This window comes from Eschrichtius robustus, chromosome 11 (assembly GCF_028021215.1).
Source record: "Eschrichtius robustus isolate mEscRob2 chromosome 11, mEscRob2.pri, whole genome shotgun sequence".
Classification (NCBI taxonomy): Eukaryota; Metazoa; Chordata; class Mammalia; order Artiodactyla; family Eschrichtiidae; genus Eschrichtius; species Eschrichtius robustus.
Genome location: NC_090834.1, coordinates 36,704,743 through 36,731,228, shown reverse-complemented (window position 1 = coordinate 36,731,228; position 26,486 = coordinate 36,704,743). Strand labels below are relative to the sequence as shown.

The following is a 26,486-nucleotide window of genomic DNA, read 5'->3' as shown; positions in this document are numbered from 1 at the left end:
GAACTGCTTTTGCTGAATCCCACAGGTTTTGGATCGTCGTGTTTTCATTGTCATTTGTCTCTAGGTATTTTTTGATTTCCTCTTTGATTTCTTCAGTGACCTTTTGGTTATTTAGTAACGTATTGTTTAGCCTCCATGTGTTTTTGCTTTTCACGTTTTTTTTCCCTGTAATTCATTTCTAATCTCATAGAATTGTGGTCAGAAAAGATGCTTTATATGATTTCAATTTTCTTAAATTTATTGAGGCTTGATTTGTGACCCAAGATGTGATCTATCCTGGAGAATGTTCCATGTGAACTTGAGAAGAAAGTGTAATCTGCTGTTTTTGGATGGAATGTCCTATAAATAGCAATCAAATCTATCTGGTCTATTGTGTCATTTAAAGCTTCTGTTTCCTTATTTATTTTCATTTTGGAGGATCTGTCCATTGGTGTAAGTGAGGTGTTAAAGTGCCCCACTATTATTGTGTTACTGTCGATTTCCTCTTTTATAGCTGTTAGCAGTTGCCTTATGTATTGAGGTGCTCCTATGTTGGGTGCATATATATTTATAATTGTTATATCTTCTTCTTGGATTGATCCCTCATTATCTAGTGTCCTTCCTTGTCTCTTGTAACACTCTTTATTTTAAATTCTATTTTATCTGATATGTGTATAGCTACTCCAGCATTCTTTTGATTTCCATTTGCATGGAATATCTTTTTCTATCCCCTCACTTTCAGTCTGTATGTGTCCCTAGGTCTGAAGTAGGTCTCTTGTAGACAGCATATATATGGGTCTTGTTTTTGTACCCATTCAGCAAGCCTGTGTCTTTTGGTTGGAGCATTTAATCCATTTACGTTTAAGGTAATTATCGATATGTATGTTCCTGTGACCATTTTCTTAATTGTTTTTGGTTTGTTTTTGTAGGTCCCTTTCTTCTCTTGTGTTTCCCACTTAGAGAAGTTCCTTTATCAATTGTTGTAGAGCTGGTGTGGTGGTGCTGATTTCTCTTAGCTTTTGCTTGTCTGTAAAGCTTTTGATTTCTCCATCAAAACTAAATGAGATCCTTGCGAGGTAGAGTAATCTTGGTTGTAGATTCTTCCCTTTCATCACTTTAAGTATATCATGCCACTCCCTTCTGGCTTGTAGAGTTTCTGCTGAAAATCAGCTGTTAACCTTATGGGAGTTCCCTTGTATGTTATTTGTCGTTTTTCCCTTGCTACTTTCAATAATTTTTCTTTGTCTTTAATTTTTGTCACTTCGCTTACTATGTGTCTTGGCGTGTTTCTCCTTGGGTTTATCCTGTATGGGACTCTCTGCGCTTCCTGGACTTGGGTGGCTATTTCCTTTCCCATGTTAGGGAAGTTTTCGACTATAATCTCTTCAAATATTTTCTCTGGTCCTTTCTCTCTCTCTTCTCCTCTGGGACCCCTATAATGTGAATGTTGTTGCATTTAATGTTGTCCCAGAGGTCTCTTAGGCTGTCTTCATTTCTTTTCATTCTTTTTTCTTTAGTCTGTTCCGCAGCAGTGAATTCCACCATTCTGTCTTCCAGGTCACTTATCCGTTCTTCTGCCTCAGTTATTCTGCTATTGATTCCTTCTAGTGTAGTTTTCATTTCAGTTATTGTATTTTTCATCTGTTTGTTTGTTCTTTAATTCTTCTAGGTCTTTGTTAAACATTTCTTCCATCTTCTCGATCTTTGCCTCCTTTCGTAGTCCAAGTTCTTGGATCATCTTCACTAACATTATTCTGAATTCTTTTTCTGGAAGGTTGCCTATCTCCACTTCATTTAATTGTTTTTCTGGGGTTTTATCTTGTTCCTTCATCTGGTATATAGCCCTCTGCCTTTTCATCTTGCCTATGTTTCTGTGAATGTGGTTTTTGTTCCACAGGCTGCAGGATTGTAGTTTTTCTTGCTTCTGCTGGCTGCCCTCTGGTGTTTGAGGCTATGTAAGAGATTTGATGGGAGGCTCTGGTGGTGCGTAGAGCTGACTGTTGCTGTGGTGTTCAGAGCTCAGTAAAACTTTAATCCACTTGACTGTTGATGGGTGGGGCTGTGTTTCCTCCCTGTTGGTTGTTTTGCCTGAGGCAACCCAACACTAGAGCCTACCTGGGCTCTTTGGTGGGGCTAATGACAGACTCTAGGAGGGCTCACGCCAAGGAGTACTTCCCAGAACTTCTGCTGCCTGTGTCCTTGTCCCCATGGTGAAACAGAGCCACCCACTGCCTCTGCAGGAGACCTTCCAACACTAGCAGGTAGGTCTGGTTCAGTCTCCCCCAGGTTCCTTCCCCTGGGTCCCAATGTGCACACTATTCCGTGTGCGCCCTCCAAGAGTGGGGTCTCTGTTTCCCCCAGTCCTGTCGGAGTCCTGCAATCAATTCCCACTAGGCTTCAAAGTCTGATTCTCTAGGAATTCCTCCTCCCGTTGCCAGACCCCCAGTTTGGGAAGCCTGATGTGGGGCTCAAAACCTTCACTCCAGTGGGTATACTTCTGTGGTATAAGTGTTCGCCAGTCTGTGTCACCCACCCAGCAGTTATGGGATTTGATTTTACTCTGTTTGCGCCCCTCCTACCATCTCATTGTGGCTTCTCCTTTGTCTTTGGATGTGGGGTATCTTTTTTGGTGAGTTCCAGTGTCTTCCTGTTGATGATTGTCCAGGAGCTAGTTGTGATTCTGGTGTTCTCGCAAGAGGGAGTGAGAGCACGTCCTTCTACTCTGCCATCTTGGTTAATCTCTCCCAGGATGAGAGGGTTCTTAATTAGATACTGATATTACTCTGTAAGAAATTACCTTGTCTGTCCTCCAGGGTATCTTGACTTCCCTCTCTGACATTTTTCTTTTTTGTTTTATTTCATGGCCACAGTTGAAATGTGTATTGAGGAGTGTTCCCTCCTTGGGGGCTGTACAGATTTTGTAGCTCAAATTCCTATTGATCTACATTTGGAAGCTTAAAATTTGTTTTAAGGCTCAAATGCTCAAAGATTTGTTGCTGTTTTAAACTGAGACACTTGGTTTCTTTGGCAATGTAGTCATCTCAAAATCTAATTGGCTTCTGACTTGTTTGCTTCCACTCAATTCCATGTACTGATAACCTCATTGAAAATTATTCAATAAATAATACTTGAATTAAACAATTAACAAAAACTATCTAAAAGCTAATTTTAAAACTTTTATCAAAAATAAAATATACCTTTTTTTTCCAAAGGACATATAACTTTCACAATAATTCATTCTATATTTAGCTACCAAGATTAATTTAACAAGTTCCAAAAAGCAGAAACTACAAGTCACTATTTCTACATGTCAAAATATATGGCATGTGGTTACCTCTGATATCAGAGGTAAAAGCAGTCATATTTTTATTATTAACTGTAAAAAATAACTATATTGCACCTCCAGCTAAAAAATTAGAGTATAATAATAAATGTGCTAATCAAGAAGCAGGAATAAGGAAATAAAAAATAGAAACTCTAAAACACACACCAAAAATTAAAAATTCAAAAAAATTTTTTAAAGACCTGTAAAAGAAACAAACTTTTGACAAAACTAATCATTGTCACTAACATTTATTGGGTACTCACTACTTGCAATGTATTTTGCTAAGCAGTTTATAAGAACTTAGCTCACTTAATGCTCAAAGTCATGTTATGAGACTCATTCATTAATTTACTTCATAAACATTTATTAAGTACCAACTATGTGTCCAGCACTCTATGAGACACTGTGGACATACTGCTGAACAAGAGAAATGATGCCTCTGCCCTCAAGATATTTGCATTCTGAAGGAACAAATAAATACTCTCGTTTTACAGTTGGGGAAACCAGGTCATAGAACTTAGATAACTTTCTTAAGGTTACATAGCATCTTTGTGTTTGAATTTTATTGTATCCCCTGGTATATCATGCCCCTAACCAACACAGAATGCTAAAAAGGGGAGGGGAAGATTGAGAAAGCACATACTCATACCATTAAAATTGTAAAGAAGATACAAATATTATCACCATATTATTGCAAACATTTTTTTTTCACCTACTTGCTCTGTGCCAGGTAGTAATTTAAATCATTAAATGTTTATAATTACCCGCTGAACTATGTGTTATTATTTCTACCATATTTTACACTTGGGGTAACTGAAGAAATGAAATGAGATATTAAAAAACTTGTAGTTGCATGCAAATCAAAACTACAATGAAGTATCACCTCACGCTGGTCAGAATGGCCATTATCAAAAAAGCTAGAAACAATAAATGCTAGAAAGGGAATGGTGAAAAGGGACCCCTCCTACACTGTTGGTGGGAATGTAAATTGATACAACCACGATGGAAAACAGTATGGAGGTTCCTTAAAAAACTAAAAATAGAACTATCATATGACCCAGAAATCCCACTACTTGGCATATACCCTGAGAAAACCATAATTCAAAAAGAGGTATGCACCACAATGTTCATTGCAGCACTATTTACAATAACCAGGACATGGAACCAACCTAAATGTCCATCAACAGATGAATGGATAAAGAAGATGTGGCACATATATACAATGGAATATTACTCAGCCATAAAAAGAAACAAAACTGAGTAATTTGTAGTGATGTGGATGGACCTAGAGTCTGTCATACAGAGTGAAGTAAGTCAGAAAGAGAAAAACAAATACTGTGTGCTAACACATATATATGGAATCTAAATTAAAAAAAAAAAAAATGGTACTGATGAACCTAGTTCCAGGACAGGAATAAAGAGGTAGACATAGAGAATGGGCTTGATGACATGGGGTGGGAGGGTGAAGCTGGGATGAAGTGAGAGTACCATCGACATATAAACACTACGGATTGTAAAATAGTTAGCTACTGGGAAGCAGCAGCATAGCACAGGGAGATCGGCTCGGTGCTTTGCCATGACCTAGGGGGTGGGATGCGGAGGATGGGAGGGAGGCTCAATGGGGAGGGATATGGGGACATGTGTATGCATATGGCTGATTTGCTTTGTTGTGCAACAGAAACTAACACAGGATTGTGAAGCAATTATACTCCAATAAAGATCTATTTAAAAAAAAAAATTGTAGTTGTAGAACTATTTTTATCCTGGGAAGTCTGGATGTAGAATACAGGCTTAACTACTACTAAAAGGTGTGACCACGCATGATGGAAGAATTTTTTAAACCTTTAAACAATTAGCATTTATACAACTCACTGCTAAAACATTGAAATTATGGATGAAATGCTTGATTTTCTAGGGAAACATGAATTGCCAAAGTTGACACAAGCAAAAATTTATATACAAATAATTAAAGAAAACATGGAAGAAATTGAAAACACTTTCAAAAAACTAACTCTACTGATGGTGGCAGGTGCAGGTGAATTTTTGTGAGAGTCCTATCAGTTTTCTAAGGAACATATAATTTCTCTACTATTTAAGCTATCAGAATAAGAGATAGGAATATTCTGGCATGTTTACCAAGCTATCACCCATCACTATGATACCAAATCTGTCAATGCTAGCTTGTAAACAAAGCAACCACCAGCTCACTAACAAATATGCACACATGCAAACCAACAATCTTAATGAGTACAATCTCACCTTTGAATATAGATGCAAAAATCTTAAATTTAAAAATATATCAAATCCATTCTTCTGCACATTAAAATAATGATATATCAGGCCAATGTAAGGGTTATTTGAAAATGCAAGGTTCAGTTTTCCTGGATATTGAAGCAAAAATTGTCAACTCTAGTACAGCAATTTCAATTCTATATTTTATTCCTAAGAAACAAGTAAGAAAAGTGTTAAAAAATAAACAGGGTGTTTATCATAGCATTGTTTATAATAGTGAACATTGCTATTGTGCCAGTCAGGAAAATTAGTGGAAAATATCCTACATTCAGCAATTATAATCCATCGTAAAATGTTACAAGACATCCAAGTAGTATACACAAGCACTTTGATGTTTAAAAGAAAAAAATTCCCAGCCAACTACACAAATAAGGAAAGGCTTTACTGAAGAGGAGGCATTTAGAATGGGTCTCAAAGAATTAATAGCATTTTAACAGATATGACTGGAAACACACAAAGTTGTGTTTCTGGGCCAGAAGATATGGAAGGAAGTAGTGAGAAATCGAACTGAAAAAGCAGACTGGGTCCAGAGCATAAAGTACATTAAATATAGATAGTAATAAATAAATTAGTGGAACAGAACTGTGAAGCCCAAAACAGATTTAAGCATGTGAGAACCAATTATATAACAAAGGCAACATTCCAAAAATTGTCGGAAAAGGAGTTTTAAGGATGCTAAAATAATTAGTTGCATTTCCTATTTCACATCAAAAACATGAATATAGTCCAGATGGATTAAAGATCCAACTGCTTAAAAATAAGTTTTAAAAAATGCTACCAGAAACGCTGAAGGAAATATGGACATAAACTTGGGTTTACAGATAATTCTACAAGCAAACAAAAATTCAGAAGTCATGAAGGAAACTACAAATATGTTTGTTTCTCCCAAAAATATTTATAAAATTGTATCACAGATACCATCATAAACTATCAATACACTGAGAAATAATTTTTCGGAGAAACAAAGTCATAATAGCCCTAATACACAAAGAACTCTAAGAAATTAAACAATGCGAACAGGCAAGTAGAAAAGTGAAAGAAATAATTGAAAAATAACATAATCAAACAATTCACAGAAAAGCAGATTCAAATCATCAATATAATTATGAAAAGATGTTCAACTTTCTTAGAGTCCAGAGAAATTTTAACAGAATGTCACTTTTAACCTTTCAATGCTGACAAAAATTAAACAGATTGATCACATAATGTGGTGGCAAAGATATGGGAAAACAGTCTCATATATTACTTATAGGTGTGGAAACTGCTACTATATCATTGGAAAACAATCTGGCAGTACTTATTAAAAAGAAAAATGTACAGTCCTTTGATCTATCAATTCCACTTTTGTGAATGCTGTAGAAAATAAAAAGCAATGGTATATGATACATGTACAAGGTTGCTTATAGAAATATTATTTCTTAGTAGCAAAAAAAAAAAAAAAAAAAAGGAAAAATGTTGGGACTATTCTGAATGTCTAACTATAGGGGATGGTTGATTAAATTTTGATACATCCATACAAGGGAATAATATGCAGCTATTAGCCAGAATAAGTCAGGAGTTGGTCTTGGATTTGATATTTTATTAATAAAATAGCTCATCATATGTGTTTATATATGCATCAACACGACAAGGTGGGAAATTACTTGCTAACTGTATTTCTTTTTGCAGAAAAAAGATACTTGAAGGGGTGGGAGCAAAAAAAGTACTTAATTCACTTTTCATGACTCTTTTGTTCAACTTTTATAATAAGCATATATTATTTTGTAATTTATCCAAGTTACTTTTTCCATTTAAACAAATTTACAGTTACAAAAAATAAAGTATAATATATATATGAATATACATATATGTGTAAAATAGAGTCTCTGAATTGCTTTCCTGAAATACGAAAGAAAAGGAAACTATCCTCTTTGTAATTTACTTACCAGACGATCCACATGGAAAGTGAAGTATATCAACCAGCACATGGTCCTTAATTGTGATGACACTTTATTGCACTCAGCTTATTAAGTGCTTAAATTACCAGATAACAGAATCTGTGTTCCTAATAGTGGAAAGTGTATTAATGGTATTTTCCCTCCTTATTGTAGCCCAGTTCCAACAATCACATGGATGAAGGTTAATGGTTATATTCCTGGTAAAGCACGTCTGCGTAAATCTCAGGCAGTACTGGAAATACCCAATGTGCAGCTGGATGATGCAGGCATATATGAGTGCCGAGCTGAAAACTCACGTGGAAAAAATTCCTTTCGTGGACAATTACAAGTATACAGTAAGTGTTTTCAGCAAAAATGGATGCTCTAGTCCCAAGAGTCAAACTGAAAATACAAACTAATTTGAACTAAATAGTGCTTGTTAGCTACATTAAAAAATGAGTAATAATTTATAATCATGTTTCTTTTACATGGCAAAGCATCAGGTAAAATTACCCTACACACAGAAATGCTTTAAAATAAAAAATGAATGGGGAATTATAAGGTTCTTTGTACAACATAAAGAATTGATAACCTCAAAAATGAGATAGTTCCCAGCACCAAAGCCATCTTCTAAGTTACAAATCTTTTAACCTTTATTAACTTATTCTTGCCCTTGGCCTGAATCAGAAGTCACAATTAATGCCCATGAACCAAATCCTACTTGTCTTTTTTTCTTGTAAGTAAAAATTTATTGGAACCCAGCCTCACCCCTTTGTTTACATATTGCCTAGGTCAACTTTTGCATAGCTAAGGCAGAATTAAGTCGTTGAGACTGAGATCAGCTGACTTGCAAAGCCTCAAATATTTGCTATCTCGTCCTTTACAGACAAACTTTGTTGCCCCTACTCTAAATTAATGCATCTGTATAATAAATAAACTTCACAGCCTACAAGTGTTTATATTGTCCAAAAATTTCAGAGACAAGTTATGTGTAAAATTGGGAAAATCTACTTCAAAAATATGTACAATCTCATCTTTACTTCTATGAATCACAAATTGTACTTTTCATATTTACTACTTTTCATATTTGCTTTTATAATGTACATTATACAAAAAGGGTAAGTGATAATATTCTTATTTCTCAGACGAGGACACTAAAAAACAGAGGAAATCTATAATGCAGAGCACTGATACAAGCAAATACAGATGTTTCCAATATGAAATTAAACAAATTTCATATTCAACTGAATCTGCCAGCAGCTATAACTGTCACTGTATCTCAAGATCAGTTCTTCTAAAAAACTTAATGTTCTTCACAGGGACTTTAAAAAGTATTTTGAAACATTAATATCTGAATTCAACCAGTTTTCCTTTTCTTATTTGTAACAACTCCTTTAGAAATTCAGCACTCCAAACAACTTGACTATGCCATGCACATTTTGTTCATTCACTCATTGATTCAACTAATGTTTATTTAGTGGCTATTACTGCACTACATGCTAGTAATAGAGATTTGAAGGAGCTCTTGGTCCACTAGATCAGATGAAAAGCAAACCCCACATAAGGCAGAGCATGCTATCTGCTATGACGAAAGCATATGCAAAGGATTATGGGAGCACAAGGTCCACTGCATTTTACTGGGATGATTCAGGAAAGCATTCCAGAGAATCTGTACCTTAAGGGCTATCCCACCCACCAGTGGTCTGGCAGCCAGCTGGGTCAGGACCCAGCCCCTACCATCAGCAGGCTGGCACCAGTCCCAGGACCCCCCAGGGCCACATAACCAGCTACCTCAAGACACAGTTCCACCAACCAGTGGGTCAGTGAGAGCCCTGTGTCACCAGACCATGAAGCCAGCCATGCTGGGACCCAGGCACTCACTCCAGCAAGCCAGCAGCCACTGAATGAGGTAGGGCCAGGCAGCAAATGAGGCAGAAATAAATTAAATACAGGCTAAAATACAATTTTAAAAAATCAATGAAACTAAGAGCTGGTATTTTGAAAAGATAAACAAAGTTGATAGACCTTTAGCTAGACTCATCCAGAAAAAAAGGAGCCCATATAAATTAAATCAGAAATGAAAGAGAAGTTACAGCCAACACCACAGTAATACAAAGGATCATAAGAGATTACTACGAACAATTATATTCCAATAAAATGGACAATGTAGAAGAAACGGATAAATTTCTGGAAATGTACAATCTCCCAAGAATGAATCAGGAAGAAATAGAAAATATGAACAGACAAATTTCCAGTAATGAAATTGAATCAATAATTAAAAAAAAAAAAAAAAAGAAAGCTTACAGAAAACAAAAGTCCAGTACCAGATGGCCTCACATGTGAAGTCTATCAAAAATTTAAAGAAGAGTTAACATCTATCCTTCTCAAACTATTCCAAAAATTTGCAGAGAAAGAAATGCTTCAAGGCCAATATCACCCTGATACCAAAACCAGACAAAGATATCACACACACACACAAAATTTTAGGCTAATATCATTGATGAACATAGGTATACATATCTTCAACAAAAAATTAGCAAATTGAATTCAACAATACATTAAAAGGATCATACCCTATGATCCACTGGGACTTATCCCAGGGATGCAAGGATGGTTCAATATCCACAAATCAATCAATATGATATACCACCTTAACAAATTAAACAATAAAACTCAAATGATCATCTCAATAGAAAAGGCTTTTGACAAAATTCAACATGCATTTATGATGAAAGCTCAACAAAGTGGGTATGGTGGGAACATACCTCAACATTATAAAGGCTATATATGAAAATCCCACAGCTAACACCATACTCAATGTGGAAAGCTAAAAGTGTTTTCTGTCAGATCCGGAACAGGACAAAGATGCCTACTCTTGCCATTTTAATTCAAAATAGTGTTGGAAGTCCTAGCCACAGCAATCAGACAAGAAAAAGAAATAAAAGAAATCCAAATTGGAAAAGAAGTAAAACTTTGCAAAAGACAGGACACTTTATAGATAAAATCCTAAAGACACCACTCCAAAACTATTACAACTCATCAATGAATTCAATAAAATTGCAAGATGCAAAATTAATATACAGAAATCTGTTGCATTTCTAAATAAAAACTAACTGCAAACTATCAGAAAGAAAAATTATGAAAACAATCCCATTTATCATCACATCAAAAAGAGTCAAATATCTAGGAATAAATCTAACTAAGGATGTAAAAGACCTATACTTGGAACATTATAAGACACTGATGAAAGAAATTGAACAGAACACAAACAAATGGAAAAGTATAACATGCTCAAAGTTTGAAAGAATTAATATTGTTAACATGGCCATACTACCCAAGGCAATCTACAGATTCAATGAAACCCCTATCAAAATATCAAAGGCGTATTTTACAGAACTAGAACAAATAATTCTAAAATTTGTATGAAAACACAAAAGACCCCGAATAGCAAAAACAATCTTGAGAAAGAAGAACCAAGCCGGCAGTATCACAATCCTTGATTTCAAACTATACTACCCAGCTCCAGTAATCAAAACACTACAGTACTGGCACAAAAACAGACACCTAGATCAATGGAACAGAATAGAGAGCCCAGAAGTGAACCCACATGTATATGGTCAATTCATCTATGACAAAGGAGGCAAGAATACAAAATGAGGAAAAGACATCCTCTTCAATAAAGGGTGTTGGAAAAATTGAACAGCCACATGAGTAAGAATCCAACTGGACTATTTTATCACACCATACACAAAAATAAACTCAAAATTAATTAAAGACGTAAATGTAAGACCTGGAACCATAAAACTCCTAGAAGAAAATATAGGCAGTATGATCTTTGACATAAGTCTTAGCAATATTTTTTTGGATCAGTCTCTTCAGGCAAGGGAAACAAAAGCAATTTTAAAAATGGAACTAAATTAAACTAAAAAGTCTTTGCACAGTAAAGGAAATTATCAAAAAAGCTGCCAACTGAATAGGATATTTGCAAATGATACATCTGAAAAGGAGTTATAAACCAAAATATACAAAGAACTCATACAACTCAACATCAAAAAAAAAAAAAAACAACCCAGTTAAAAAATGGGCAGAGGACCTGATAGACATTTTTTCAAAGAAGATATGCATATGGCCAACAAACACATGAAAAATGTTCAACATCTCTAGTCATCAGGGAAATGCAAATCAAACCAACAATGAGCATCACCTCAGACATGTCAGAATGGCTATTATCAAAAAACAACAAATAATTGTTGGTAAAGATGTGGAGAAAAGGGAACCCTCATGCACTGTTGGTGGGAATATAAATTGGTGTAGCCACTATGGAAAACGGTATGGAAGTTACTCAAAAAATTAAAAAATAAAACTACCGTATGATTCAACAATTCCACTCCTGGGTATTTATTCAAAGAAATGAAAACAATAATTTGAAAATAAACATGCACCCTTATGTTTATTGCAGCATTATTTACAATAGCCAAGATATGGAAGCAATCTAAGTACTCATTTATAGATTAATGGATAAAAATGATGTGAGATTATATATATACATATATATATATATATATATATATATATATATATATATATATATATATGATGGACTAATAGCCTAAAAAAAAAAGAATGAAATCTTGCCATCTGCAACAACAAGGGTAGACCTAGAGGGTATTATGCTAAGGGAAATAAGTCATAGAAAGACAAGTAGCATATGATTTCACTTATATGTGGAATCCAAAAAACAAAATAAATGAACAGACATAAAACAGAAACAGAGTCATAGGTACAGAGAACAAACAGGTGGTTGCCAGAGGGGAGAGGGGTGGAGGAATGAAAGAAATAGATGAGGGAGATTAAGAGGTACAAACTTAAAAAAAATTTGACAATGGAGGAAAGACACTTTAACCATATCTTACAGATTTCATACAATTGCAATGTTATCTTTCTGATAAAGAAATTTTTCTCTGTTGTAATTTTGAAACCTTATATATTTACATATATATTTATAATGCACTAGAATGCTAGTAAATATAGAACAATTTTATATCAAATGAAATTTGAATTTACAAATTATTTTTCCAAGGCTATTCAGGTTCTATCAGAAAAGAAAAAGCAGAGCAGTTATACAATAAACTGACATGTTTTCTTACTTCAATCCATGCTAAAGCTGCTTTAGTATTTGGAAGAAGTGATACTTCTAAGCCTTCTTACTAAACGTTCCAGTGCTCTCCATGGGGAGAGTCTAGCCACTTACTGTAAAGTGGGTAAAACAACAATATTTGCTTCACTTAGATTATCAGAACATTATCATTGCTATATTTTTTTGCACAGGAAATAGAGTTCTGTGTGTAATGTAATGCTGTGTTTCTTCCAAACACCAATAGTTATGTTAATTGATAAAAAATGTTAATGCATAAGAATTTGTGAATATTCCATATGAATTTTGAGCTTGGTGAAGCATTTGAGAAATGAAATCACCCTTCTTTAATGCTTAAACTCTTACAGCATACCCACACTGGGTAGCAAAACTGAATGATACTCAGTTAGACAGCGGGAGCCCTCTCCGATGGGAATGTAAGGCAACTGGAAAACCCAGACCCACATACCGTTGGCTGAAGAATGGAGTACCCCTCTTGCTTCAGGTACTGTTGGTAACCTTAGCCTGTTCCAGTGTAATTTTAGAAGGATTTCACACAGGACAAGCTATCTTCCTTTAGTCTTATTGAAAGCCATTTCTTATGTATCCCTTATATTTGGAATGAGAAAAATAACATATATAGTTAAAATTTTCTTTTTATTTTAATTGCCTCATTACTTCTTTGAGTAATATATCACTTCTTTAAATTTTATTCTATCCTATAAATTCATTCAAAAATATCAATGATTATCATAGACGTATTGCCATTTCCAGCAGACTTTTAGACATCATCTAGTTTATTGCTATCACTTTGCAGATGATGGAGTTATCTCCAAGAAGTAAAGTGACTTGCCCAAGATCATATATCTAGTAAGAGATGAGACTGGAAGAGAATCCTAGTCTTCTGTGTCCTAGGCAGGTTCTTCACAACATCCTGCTACACATTGACAAATTTATTTTTAGTAAATCTCTTGCATGCTTTTATTTTATTTTTTATTTTTTAACATCTTTATTGGAGTATAATTGCTTTACAATGGTGTGTTAGTTTCTGCTATATAACAAAGTGAATCAGCTATACATTTACATATATCCCCATATCTCCTCCTTCTTGCGTCTCCCTCCCACCCTCCCTATCCCACCCCTCTAGGTGGACACAAAACACTGAGATGATCTCCCTGTGCTATGCAGCTGCTTCCCACTAGCTATCTATTTTACATTTAGTAGTGTATATATTCCCATGCCACTCTCTCACTTCGTCCCAGTTTACCCTCCCCCCTCCCAGTGTCCTCAAAACAACTTAATACCTACTGAATTTGAGAATAAATTGATTACTATTTAAAATAAGAATAATTGTTATAATTTCAGCTCTTTCCCTTGTTGTGGCCTTTCCAGGAAGGAGAGGAAAAAGGGAATAGTTCACTATTTATGGACAAAAGAGAGACAAAGTTTGAAATTCCAAACACAGCTTCTGCCCAGGTCCTGCCATTACCAAAGGATCTCTTGACTGACATTTGCCTCTTTGGGCTTTGGTTTGCTCTTTTGTAAAATGAAGAGACTGGATCAGATCATCCCCAGAGTCCCATCCAGCTCCAATATTCCCTTACTCTAAAACCAGTTAGTCCAAAACAGAACACAGTTACACAAAAAGACAGACAGAAATAAAAAAGAACAATAGAGCTGTTAAGGAAAACTGAGGGGGAGGGAGTGGGAATCCTGAGATACTCGTTCATTGCCTGTCTCTCTCGAATTCTCTTTGGGATATCAGATAAACCTTGAGATGGGATCGGTGCTAGTTATATTTTCAACTCCCACATCCAAGTAAAGTGAATTCCACTGGCAGATAATAGTCTGTTAAGTGAATGGGTTAATTTTTAAAAGGATGTCAAATTTCTTGGCACCTTCGTTGATAGGTAATCAAAGCACTGCTCACTAAAATTAAAAGAATGATTTGTTTGACATTAAGGAGATAAGACACCTGGTTGCTTAACAGCATTTTAAATTTAAAATTTGCTTTTGAAATGTGTTCTTGGCCTCAGTTTACCTCAGTTTGCTAATGCTCAATCCTCTGTCTTCTGTATTGTTTCATCTGATCAGTTTACATTTTCTGACCAATAGTTTTATGCAGAATCCAGTTGCAGGGCAATTTTTAAATTTGTGTTACTGTGTTGCGAAGTGAGAGAAAAGGCAGACTTCTGACCGGATTAATATAGTAAAGAGATTCTTGTGATGACCTGGCCTATATTTAACCTTGATCCCTTGTATATACAGTCTCAATCCTTCTACCATTTGAACTCCTGCTTCTCCTTTGTAAAATGAATTCAAATAAAAGCAGTATCGGCTGATTGTATTTCATAAGCTTAACAAGTATACCAAACAAAAGCAGCTTATTTTAAAAACATAACCAAAAGTAAAACTCATAAGTATAACTACAGGAAAATATAGTTATAATTTCTTTTCTGACTGAGAAATAGTTGTATTTTACATAAGGTATTATATTAGAATAATGAACAGTAGATTTGTGTTCCTAAGTTGTCAAATAATGTTCAACTGTATTAATCAGAGGCTTTTTCGTCTTGATCTAGCAGAGAGTAACTGCAAAATCTCTATGATTCATTCACTTTCTATATCTATTTTTTTTATTCCATTACAGAGTAGGGTTGAGATGGTTAATGGAGTATTGATGATCCACAATGTGAATCAATCAGATGCTGGAATGTATCAGTGTTTGGCTGAAAATAAATATGGAGCCATTTATGGGAGTGCTGAGCTGAAGATTCTAGGTATGCAATTTCTAAGTAAATAAAGAGGAAAAAAATGTTGCTTCTTTTCATGCTGTAATTCTTACTATACTGAAGGTTTATGATGTGATCGTAAAAACCTATTTTATGTTTTGAAAAGAAATACTATGTCTTGCTGATATGTATTTTTTTAAGCTTTAGGAGACAAGTTTACATGGTGTACAGTTTGTCCCATAACTTTCTATAAGATTTTCTCTAATTTTACTTTTAATCCTAACAGGTTTATACAATATGTCTTTTCTATGGTATTAAAAAAATCATGTAAGAAAAGTATGTTAACTTTCAAGGAAGAATGTTTTAAGGGTAGGGAATCAGAATGTAGGTTTTCAACACAGCAGTGCTTAATATTCTCCCAAGCAGCTGCTACCTACCAGTAGGTATGTGGTTCCTGCAAGGTGGGACTCCTAAGTAAATCTCACTCTCTTGAAGGGTCATCAACCGTTGTCACCTTTACAGGTTGATGAAAGCCCTTCTGAGGCCAGGCCAGCAAGCTCCTAGTGTTACACTCTTGAGAATATAACCACAACACTAGCACTATTTCACTCTTTAATACAAGAAAAATTCAGTCCAGGGGAATAAGCTACCCAGATTGAGCATGGTTCAGTTTCTGGAATAGATTTTACTTTTTCCCACTCTCATGATTTTCTAAGCTTTTGTGCTGGGATGATTATAATACAAAGAGAGAGACTTAGATGATCTTAACGCACCATATCCCAAACGTGGGCAGGAGCCTAAGTGTGCTTTGTACTTTCCACTGACCCAAAGCACAACATTAACAGAAACACCCAAGATCTCTGGAATCTGAAAATGCACCATTCACATATCAGCTATGTGATAAATCAAAAACCATAAATCAAACAGAATTAAGAATGTTTACATTTGAAATTCCTTCACATTATCACAAATCCATCCAAAATAGATATAAGAATCCACGTTTCAATGTCGTACATCCTAACGAATCAAATATTAATGTACTTTCTTGTCAGCTCATACTCCAACATTTCTGAATTAAAAAGCTGATTCAGCTTTCACCTAGTTAATGTTTTACCCAGAAACACTCTCAAATGTGTCCCTTTCTCATTCACTAGACATATTTTCAAAATTATGTTTAATAAGGTATATTCCCAGTAGGCAACCAAAAATATCACCTGTGATCTTCCTATAAATTCCTTAACTTTTCTTTCAGTTTTTTAATCCATGGCAATTGGTACCTTTTGTGTGTGTGTTGCATACATATCTTTTAATGTTGTGTGCCATGCATTATACTGATATGTGATGGACATAAAAAACTTATGAAATATTCATAAAATTGTCATATTGGCATAAATAAATGTCTCAGATACAGTAAACTTGTACGCATATTTCCAGTTTATCTTTTAGATTCAAAGGTGACTTTTTTTTTAATTTGTTTTTGTCTCTCTGTCACGTGTTGTTTTTGTCCAGCATTCTCAACCACAGCTACCTACTGGAATTTCCTGGGAAGTTTAATCAAAACTGTCTTAAAATGATCAGGCCTAGATGAATAATTGCAAACAATGAAATAAAATTTTAATTGAAATTTAAATAATTCAATTTCTTAAAAATATATTTCTTTTAAAACTACATTAAATTTTGTATACTATTAAAATAAAATATGCATTAAAACTCATAGATAGGAAATGGGCTACACAGGATTGCCTTCTATGCAGATAACCTCCATTTTTCCAAAGCAAGCCCAAAATAGACTTCTGTGTCCAGCCCCTTCACCTTTTGTCCAAAGTGCTCATTAGTCTTTCACAATTAAAGTTGATAATCATAATTAAAGCATCTCATTCTTTGAAACAGCCTTTGTCTCTGGGCCCCACAATTGTATGGAACTATCACCTGCTGTTGGAAAGAAAAGCCAATAAGATAGCTACTGATTAATAATAAATTAAATTTCAAGTTAGTGCCTTTTACATGTGTAGATATCCTATGATTTTATTAGAAATGCATTCCAAAGATAAAGTTGCCAAATCTTGGTGAATCATCCATTAGAGGTTATTGTCATTGCTTGTGGTAGAACTAACCTTTTACTTTTTCATAGCTTCAGCTCCCACTTTTACACTGAATCAACTGAAGAAAACAATAATTATTACTAAAGGCCAAGAAGTCATCGTAGAGTGCAAACCCCAAGGCTCTCCAAAACCAACCATCACTTGGAAGAAAGGAGACAAAGCAGTTAGAGAAAATAAAAGGTTAGTAGTCTATTTCATAATTCAAACACTTAATATCAGACTTTTTGAATGCAGATGATACAAAGTATATGTCTTGCCATAATTGTGAGATATATGTCATGAACTGACTGAACTATGGTTTTGTCTACATAGTGATTAAAAAAAATCAAATGATTTATAAAGAAAAAAGTTATACCTCAATATAACCAGACTTCTTTGCTTCAATGGTGTTTCAACACCAGTTGGGAATTTCACCAGGTTATGAAGAAAGCAAACACTTTCATTAAGTTAGTAAATTTTGGTTTTCATTTGGGTCTGCAGATTTGAGGATCCACAAGTTATCTATGATAATCTTTAGAGATCGGGTTCTCATTTCAATGCTAATATTAAAAATAATATAAATATACCCTGGATCTTCTGGATAATCAATTTATGACAGAATATTTCCAAGTGAAATTTGTGCCGAAGTTTGCATTTTTGTTTTCAATCACATTGATGCAAAATACTATAGAATTATTTCAATTGCCACAGGCAAATGAGAAATGTTCAGAGAACTATTTAACGTGTAAAGGTTTGTCTTTGGTATGTAAAGTCAAAGGATACCACAGGAATACAAATGGAGAAAAGTGATGAGAGAATCACATACTTGCATGACAGTTGATATATGGCAAATTTGAAAGTTCCATGCTTTACCAATCATTATCATGTGGTGTTTTACCTTTGGCAAAATATTATCCTCCATTCTGTTAAAATAATGTTGTATATGTTGTTTTACAGTTTTGTTTTTCATTTGATCTATAAAGATAAGCAGTTTATGTTTTGTTTTATGTTTGGGTCTCTGTAAACATATAGCTAAAATAATTTAATTCAGCATTAGAGGTCCATTTAAACAATTCTTTAAGTAATTTTGGAATATTTTGAAATACTTGAAAAATTTCTTTAGAATATATATATATTTTTCCCATTCAATTCTGAGAAACACTGTTTTAAATTGCTTGTCTCTGATGAAATAATTTATGAATGATTGGATTCCATCCAGGCCCAAGGATCTACGCTGCCTGGAAAAGGTGACAACCTAGAATTGACATGGGTCATAATGGACATTTTGTTTTGAAAAAAATTTCTCTTTCTTAGTGGGGGTAGGGCTGGGCAGCAAATCACACACTGAGAGATCAGTGTTGCATTTTGTTGAATTGCATTTGGTTGAATTACATATGGTCGAATTGAAGTTTTTTGGATTATTGCTCAGAAATATGAAAAAAAAAACTGACACAAATCTTTCATTAAAGCAGAAGAAAATTAATTCATTGTATACCAGTAAGAACATATTTACATTGCTTGGTTATCATTTTTTCTGAATGTATTAAATTTTTTCATAATATCATCAAAATATATATGCCATATTAGTACAAGCCATTCCATTTGAAATGCATTACTTTATGTTTGTGGATGGCATGAGAGCCTTGTCTTATTTATTTCAGTTCACCATAGAATGTTCCTCATCAACTATTCATAGATATCACATTGAGTTTAAAAAAGTGGCATCTCTTTTGTCCAAGCAAAAGTACTGAGACAGGAACAGGATTATGGGTTTTCTATTACAACAAATATGAGCATAATAAACTTTTTATTTTCCAGAAGAAGTTAAAAAGTATAGTTTGTGAATTTTCCATTTTTCTTGCTCACTTTTCTATTCACTGCTAACCCCTTGGGTTAGTGAGACAAATACAATGGCTTCAAACTCAGATCACTCAATTTTTCCAGATCTAAATACTTCTGGTCAAAGTGCTATTTAGGAGAAAGGCTGAAAGGTGTTTTTATTTAAGTAAAAGCAAGATTTGGGCACAATTACTTAGCATTGTGTTACCCTGAATGATATGTTTATATCATAACAGGTCTGTAAACTGGTTGAATTTAATAACAAAGACCAGAGATAATAGTGCATTTTTATTTTTTTGGCCGCATCTGCACAACATGCAAGATCTTAGTTCCCTGACCAAGGATTCAACCCGTGCCCCCTGCGGTGAAAGCACAGAGTCTTAAACACTGGGCCACCAGGGAAGTCCCGAAAGGGCATTTTTATTCTTAAAAATTGACAGGACCACTTGCAAAATATAATTTTTAGTTGTGTGCAATTTACTACCACACTGAGATTTCAGGTTTCACAAAGAATACAATCTAGTTGGGTATAAAAAAATATAAATGTTCAAATATTAAAATAAGAGGCTAAGATTTAATTAACAATAGAAAGATTTCCACAAAGTAGTATGAGAAGACACACATAGATATTTGGACAACTGTACATTCTAAAAATATGAATGGAAACTTGAAACTTAAAATTTTAATGATATGTATTATACATTCTTTAAAATAGCATGTCAGTTACACATGACAACTTATTTTCTTACATATATTTTAGATCATTTGTCTCTGTTACAAAGCACCTCAACCATTTGTAAGAATTGTAAATATAAGCGTAAGTGGAAAGGGAGATGTTAGAAAACTGTTAAGGCTTTGAAAAGTTTGGGTCATATGTATTTCACATGGGGCTACAGATTCAAATCATGGTTTATTTTGTTGTAATATAAGTATATTCACCATTCATGTGATCTTCATCAAGTATGTCCCCCACTCATGCAACCTACAACTGGAAAAAAAATGTTAAACGAATAGCCTTGCCCTTCATTCATAATCTTCACAGTTATTTGGGGTCTTTCCAAATTAAAGATTGAAACAGCAAAAGGCAGTTTCCTACATGGTCAAATAAAGACTAGTATTACATTGGGGAAAAGGTTTTAAAGTAATAATATATCATAAGAGGAACATTTAAGTGTGAGAAACATATCACAAAGAATAAAATTGTGTCCAGAGCAATAGCATAAAAATGTAATAAAAGATTTTAATTGCAGAAAAAAATGTCACCTAATCATCTGAGAACATGTCAGAAACTCAGAAAGGTGAATTTGAATCTAGCATTAATTTCAATTTAACTGTAAACTGTAAATGCAATGTTATAACAACTGGAGGTTAATAGTCATTTGTTTTATCAATAGAGTGTCAAACAATTTATTAGCTTACCTTTTCTGCCACATTTTCATGGAATGTTCCCAAATTCAGTTTCGCTTTGTTTGTTTTGGGAGGGATACTTCAAAACACAGACTTTTTTGAATTTATCTGTTTCACTAAAGAAATACATAAACCATTATTCTAAAGTTTAAAATTTAGTAAGGAATAACTAGAACACAACATGAATTTTAGAAGAAATATGATTAACAAATAAGTTGTCTGATTATATATTACAAAATATTTCATTCATTTGACCCTAAATGATACATCTAAAGTATGTAAGAAAATGGATTATATTAGAGTTTGTGAGTTGCTTGTAGTCATTTGTTGTTTATATTACAGAATGAGTTGTTTATATCAGAAAATGATCAGTATGAACTGCTGTTCAAACATTAAATCATATTATTACTAATAATGATGATGATTACTCATAAGTCTGTAGCATTTATAATTTACAGAGCATTTTAACATTGTGAGTAACAGAACCCAGTGAATAAAACAGGAAGACTATGAGTTTTCAACAAGTTACTTAATTTTCTTACTTATAAAATTGGATTCTAAAAGAGTAACCTTGTTGGGTTCTGAAAAATAAATGAAATTTTGTGTGTAAAATACACTGGCTGGTGTACGGCATTCAGTAAGTGCTCAATGAATGTTACCATGGTGATGAAGTTGTTGCTGCTGAACTTGGCAGTGGTGGTGTCGGTGATGATGATGGTATCATTTGAGCCTTTGAATCTTTGCATACTGGCCTCAATTTTTGTTATCAATAGTTCTGGAAAACTTTAACACTTTCCTATCCTTTCTCTACCAATTAAGGGAAAGATACCTGAACTAAGTTATTATCTGGCATTAAAGGAGTCTTTTGGGCCTTCCATGTGACAAATTTGTTAATCTGTGTCCCTAAATTGAATTCTTTGTCCCTCACACCCAAAACCTCCACTTCTTGGCATTTATTCCTGGTGTGGCCATTCTCACCAATCTTACCTACTCCTAGTTCAGTATCATTGAGATAATTTCTGAACTAGCAGGCTGAATAGTTGCTTGTTCCATGATCAGTATTTTAGGCCATGTGAATATACATATAGATAAATATACATGGGGAGTTAATGGAAATAGAGAAGAAGATTTTAAAACTATATTTATTTTTTTCTTTTAAGGAATCTCTTGGTTTTGCCCCATTGCTTTTAAAGATCACCAGCACATATCCACTTAAGTTCCTTTATCAATCATGTCCATTTTCATACTAAAACGAATTTGCTCCAGGAGTACTAAGACATGAAACAGTCCTTGGGGATTTTCTCCTCTAGTATACTTTCATTCAGAATGTTCTGCTCATCAAACTCATATTAGATTTTCACTTCAGCTCATTATTTCCATTACTTGGCCATTAACTTTTGTTAAAATATAATCACCCAGAGGCACTCCAGCAGTGCACAGATATTAAGCTTGTATAATTCCTTGTTCATTTTCTGTACTTTTTGTGGACAAAGACAATTTTGGCTGAAATGAAGAATACATAGTTTTTGATAAAGGCACAATTTGTTTTGTTTCCTTTCCATCTGCACATACATAAACTGTTATTGCAATGCATAGAATATGCCATACATGTTTTAAAAATTATTCACAATTATTGGAATAAGTACCAATTTTCATTTCTAGATGGGGGTGGGTGGGTACCAGTTACAGAGATAATAGACTATAATTCAGATGGGTGCTAAAGAAACCCTGCATCCCAAAATATAAAAAGTATCCTATGGAGGGGCAGTATTATAACGTAATTTTTCTTTTATGGGCCTATAATCTAAGGAAAGACTTGTAATAATCCTTTCCTCACCAAAGGAGCTTCAGAACGGCGAAGTTTCCAACTTACTCATTTAACACGCACAGAAAATCTCACTTGAAATGCCCATTAGTTGACTTCTAGTGGGAATTCATGTTGTGTTTATTAGGCAACAATGATCAGGCTCACATACTGACTCACAGACATATGGAAAAATATATTCTTAGCACAAGCCCTGAAGGACACTGTTACTGAGGGGAAAACAGGGTCTTCTTTCATTTTCTAAGGAAAAAGAGGAATTCATGGGTATAATTAAGGTCTTGTTTCCGTCCCTTTGTTTCTATCTACATGCTGTGTCTGCTAATGAACAAGCTGTTTCATTGTTTCCTCTGTGACAATGTATTTTACATATTAAGAACATAAAACAATATCGACCCTAGGTATCTTGCTTTTTTCAGGGTCTAAGAAATTGTACAATGAGGGAAAATGAGCATTCATATATCAAGAATATGTCAGTTGACTTCCTTTATTAATTAAAATCTATGCTTTCAAAGGAAATAAAATAAAATAACATTATTTATCTAAGGGAAGAGAAAGTTGATAGCTGACTTCATAAGTTTTAATATGTGTGAACTGCTTGCAATCTACAATGTTTTATCTGCAATGTTTATCAGAGACTGTGACTTGCTGTTCCAGAAGCCCACCAAGCTTAAGGGGATGAGGAGGAAATGGCCTTACATGCGTTATGGTGGGGTTAGGATGCTGACTTCCTGGTTTCAAAAGCTAACTGCAGAAGGTCCTGCCTAATTAACCTTCTCTTTAAAATGCTAGCAAAACACTAAAGAGGAAAAAATGCAAAGCCATAGGAGCATTGGAAATTAACCAATGTAGATGAACAAATTTTTGGCCTCTAGGAGGAATCACTCCTTCAAGTAAAAATGGGCTCAGTTAAGAAATGCTCAAGGGCTATTAAAAAAACCTAGGTCCCTGAAACTACAACTAAATCAATATAAGAAACTAACAGGGAGTCTTCCACTAACTGCCCTCCACCCTCCAAAGTATTTTATCTTTAATTACACTGGACTCTCATAATTCCCCAAAGCACGTTCTTCATCTTCTCACCTTGTAAACTTTACACAAACTTTTCCCTTCTCTCTCCTCCCCTTCCTTGTAGCATGCTGGTCAACCACAACAACACTTGAAATCCTAACTCAAAAGACAGAACTCTCTTCTTATGCTTTCTCACCATTGGAAATGCTCAAGCAGATACAATTATCAAGAAGCTGTAGTTAGTAGGAAGTTAGATAAATGATGTAACTCAACTTCTAACTTTTAATTTAGTTCCCAATATGTGCCAATTCACGACCCTCTGATTTAGATATTGTCATCTCTAATATACCAATTTTGAAACTTAAAGAGATTAAGTGATGTGTTCAAGGTCATCCATCAAAAAGCTGAGCTTTAAAAATCAGTCTGATGCTAGTCAATGATTCTCTGATAATCTTTAATAGTCAGATTGTCTAGCAGTGATATTGCATTTCAATCTACATGGAGAATAGTGATTGAATTCCTTCTTAGTGTCCCTGATGTTTTTCTGATTCACCTTCCCTGTCTATATTCAAAAGCTGCATGACCAACTTCATAGGCAGTTTTCACACACACACACACACACACACACACAAATATTCAGAAAATCCTCCAAATAAAGAGCTAAATTTGAATCTAATTTTCCTTCCAACAAAAGCCATGGAGCCAAACTAAAAACCAAGAGACACAGTGGTCAAAATTTCACCTTGCTTTTATTTTTTTCTTTCTCCATCTTACCTTATGTTAAACTAGACCACAAAGGTATTGATTGACAGTCCAGTTATAAGAAATATTATTTGTTCTTTAGTTTCAGTGGCACATTGATCAATTGATCAAGTGGTATAGAAAAAATAATTCTAAAGATGCCATTATTGTGATGTTTCTGGGCTGTGCTCGCATATTTTTCCCATTGTAGATCTCCCTTATTTTGAGGGATACCCAATGTTTCTAAACTTGGTCTTCCTCAGACAATGAATCACCCCAAATTATTCAAATTTATTGAGTAACAACGTGCTCACACTACGACAAATAGTTGAATGGGAATGGAAGATCAAAAGAATTCTCACATTTTCAGATGATTCCATTTTCAAAAGTATGTTTAGATAATATAACAATGATCATGAATATTCAAATTAATGACGTTCATTTAAAGACAAAATATGCATGTAAGAAAGCTTCAAATTATTTGTTCCTAACATTTCCCAAATTTAGGGTCACGGAAAATCTAAATGTTTCTCTTCAAAGGTCTTCACACTTTTTTTCATGATCTCACCATCAGTTTGTTTCATTTCCACTTTTTAAAAAATTGTTAAATATAACAAAACATGCCTCAGTTCCCAAGGGGAGGTAACACTGAGGAAGTCAGTTAATTTAAGCTGCAAATGACAACAAAATAATTCTGGCTCTGTTGTGCTATGAACACCACCAGTTTGTGGCTTTACATCTCTAGCTAATTACTAGTTTAGCAAATAGTTCATAAATTCTACTTCTAATTATGGTTCATTTACCCCAGTTACTATAAATTGCTGCACAAGTTGCTTAGTTATGCTCTCCGCATAGGCACAACTTGAACAAATCATTAATTGCTTAAAGGCTTTTCTTTTCCAAAAGCCCCCCAGACTACAACGTTCAGCTCAATTTGTCCTTAATACAAAAAACAACTAAAATACTTGGGAATTCAAGCATCTAAGTACATACTACTGACTGATCCTACTATCTCACCAAGTGACTCTTCAGTGAATATAAAATAGTGAAGAGAGACGATTCCGGGGATGTTTAGAAAAAAGTATTTTATGACGGACATTTTTAGCTTCCTCTGAGAGTAGCAGAGTCACTTCTGTTCAGTTTTTACATAAATCAGGATCTAATTTAACTATGGTTGACTCATAATGGGAATTAGTGGACTGGTTACAAATTAGGGCATAGACACAATAACCTTGACAACAATGAAAAACAACCTGCAGATCATTTCTGTAAAAGATAACATACACACATTTAATCATTAGCATGTTTGCTTCTCTTTGCTCAAATAACAGAGTTATTTATCAGATAAGGTTAGATAGGTAGATGGATAGATTGATAGATAGATAAATAGATGATAGATAGAAAAATATAAGATGACCACTATGTTCTTAGTTGTATCTAGAGGTTTCAGGGTACCAATTTATTTTTGTTTTTCTCTCTTTTCAGTTGTAAATAGGAGCTCCACTTCTTTCCCTAATGCCAAATTGCTGAGACACTGTTCTGTTTAATTCAATTTATTTCAGTGGAAACAAAACTTTATTCAACATATACTGAATGTAAGACACTATGCAGGTTCATACCAAAACAAGTAAGACAGAATCTCAACCCTCAAGGTGGCACCTGTTTAAAGGGCAATAAAACTAACTCATAGATAATTACAAAACAGGATATTTAAGGTAATAATAACATAGGATTATTAACACAGGATCCTTAATAGATACTATTCAGGTAATATTAACAGGATAATTAAGACAACAATACAAATAAATACCTTTTATTGAGAATTGGTTCTTTTATCTAGGCAGTACTTAGTATCAATCCTCAAAGCAAGGTACCATTGTAAGGGACATATAATCAACCTCATTTTAAATAGGGTAATTGAGTCACAGAGAGATTGCCTAAGGCCACACACATAGCAAGTTACAGAGTCAGAAAGAAAGTCCAATTCTCATTGGATCCAAACCACTTCTTGGTGTATTCCATTCTGTAAAAAAAACTTTTGCGATTTAAGAAAAGGAGAAAATTAAATCTGTATGGAAGATGAGGGAAAACTTGGATGAACCGCCATTTGAAATAGTCCTTAAATAGGATTTGACACATAGAGGTAGAATGTATTTTAGAAATAGTTTAGAATTTGGAAAAACATAGTCATAAATCCAGCACACTTT

At 34.2% G+C, this 26,486-nt stretch overlaps 1 protein-coding gene across 1 annotated transcript in view; it reads left to right on the top strand.

Moving 5' to 3' along the window:
* CNTN5 (contactin 5) overlaps positions 1 to 26,486 on the top strand; it is a 1,372,019-nt gene that overhangs the window by 1,075,494 nt on the left and 270,039 nt on the right. The window contains exons 10-13 of the mRNA XM_068554615.1: positions 7,687 to 7,868; positions 13,015 to 13,151; positions 15,297 to 15,426; positions 17,510 to 17,660. Coding sequence (XP_068410716.1) covers positions 7,687 to 7,868; positions 13,015 to 13,151; positions 15,297 to 15,426; positions 17,510 to 17,660 — 600 coding nt within the window. The remainder of the gene's footprint in view (positions 1 to 7,686; positions 7,869 to 13,014; positions 13,152 to 15,296; positions 15,427 to 17,509; positions 17,661 to 26,486) is intronic.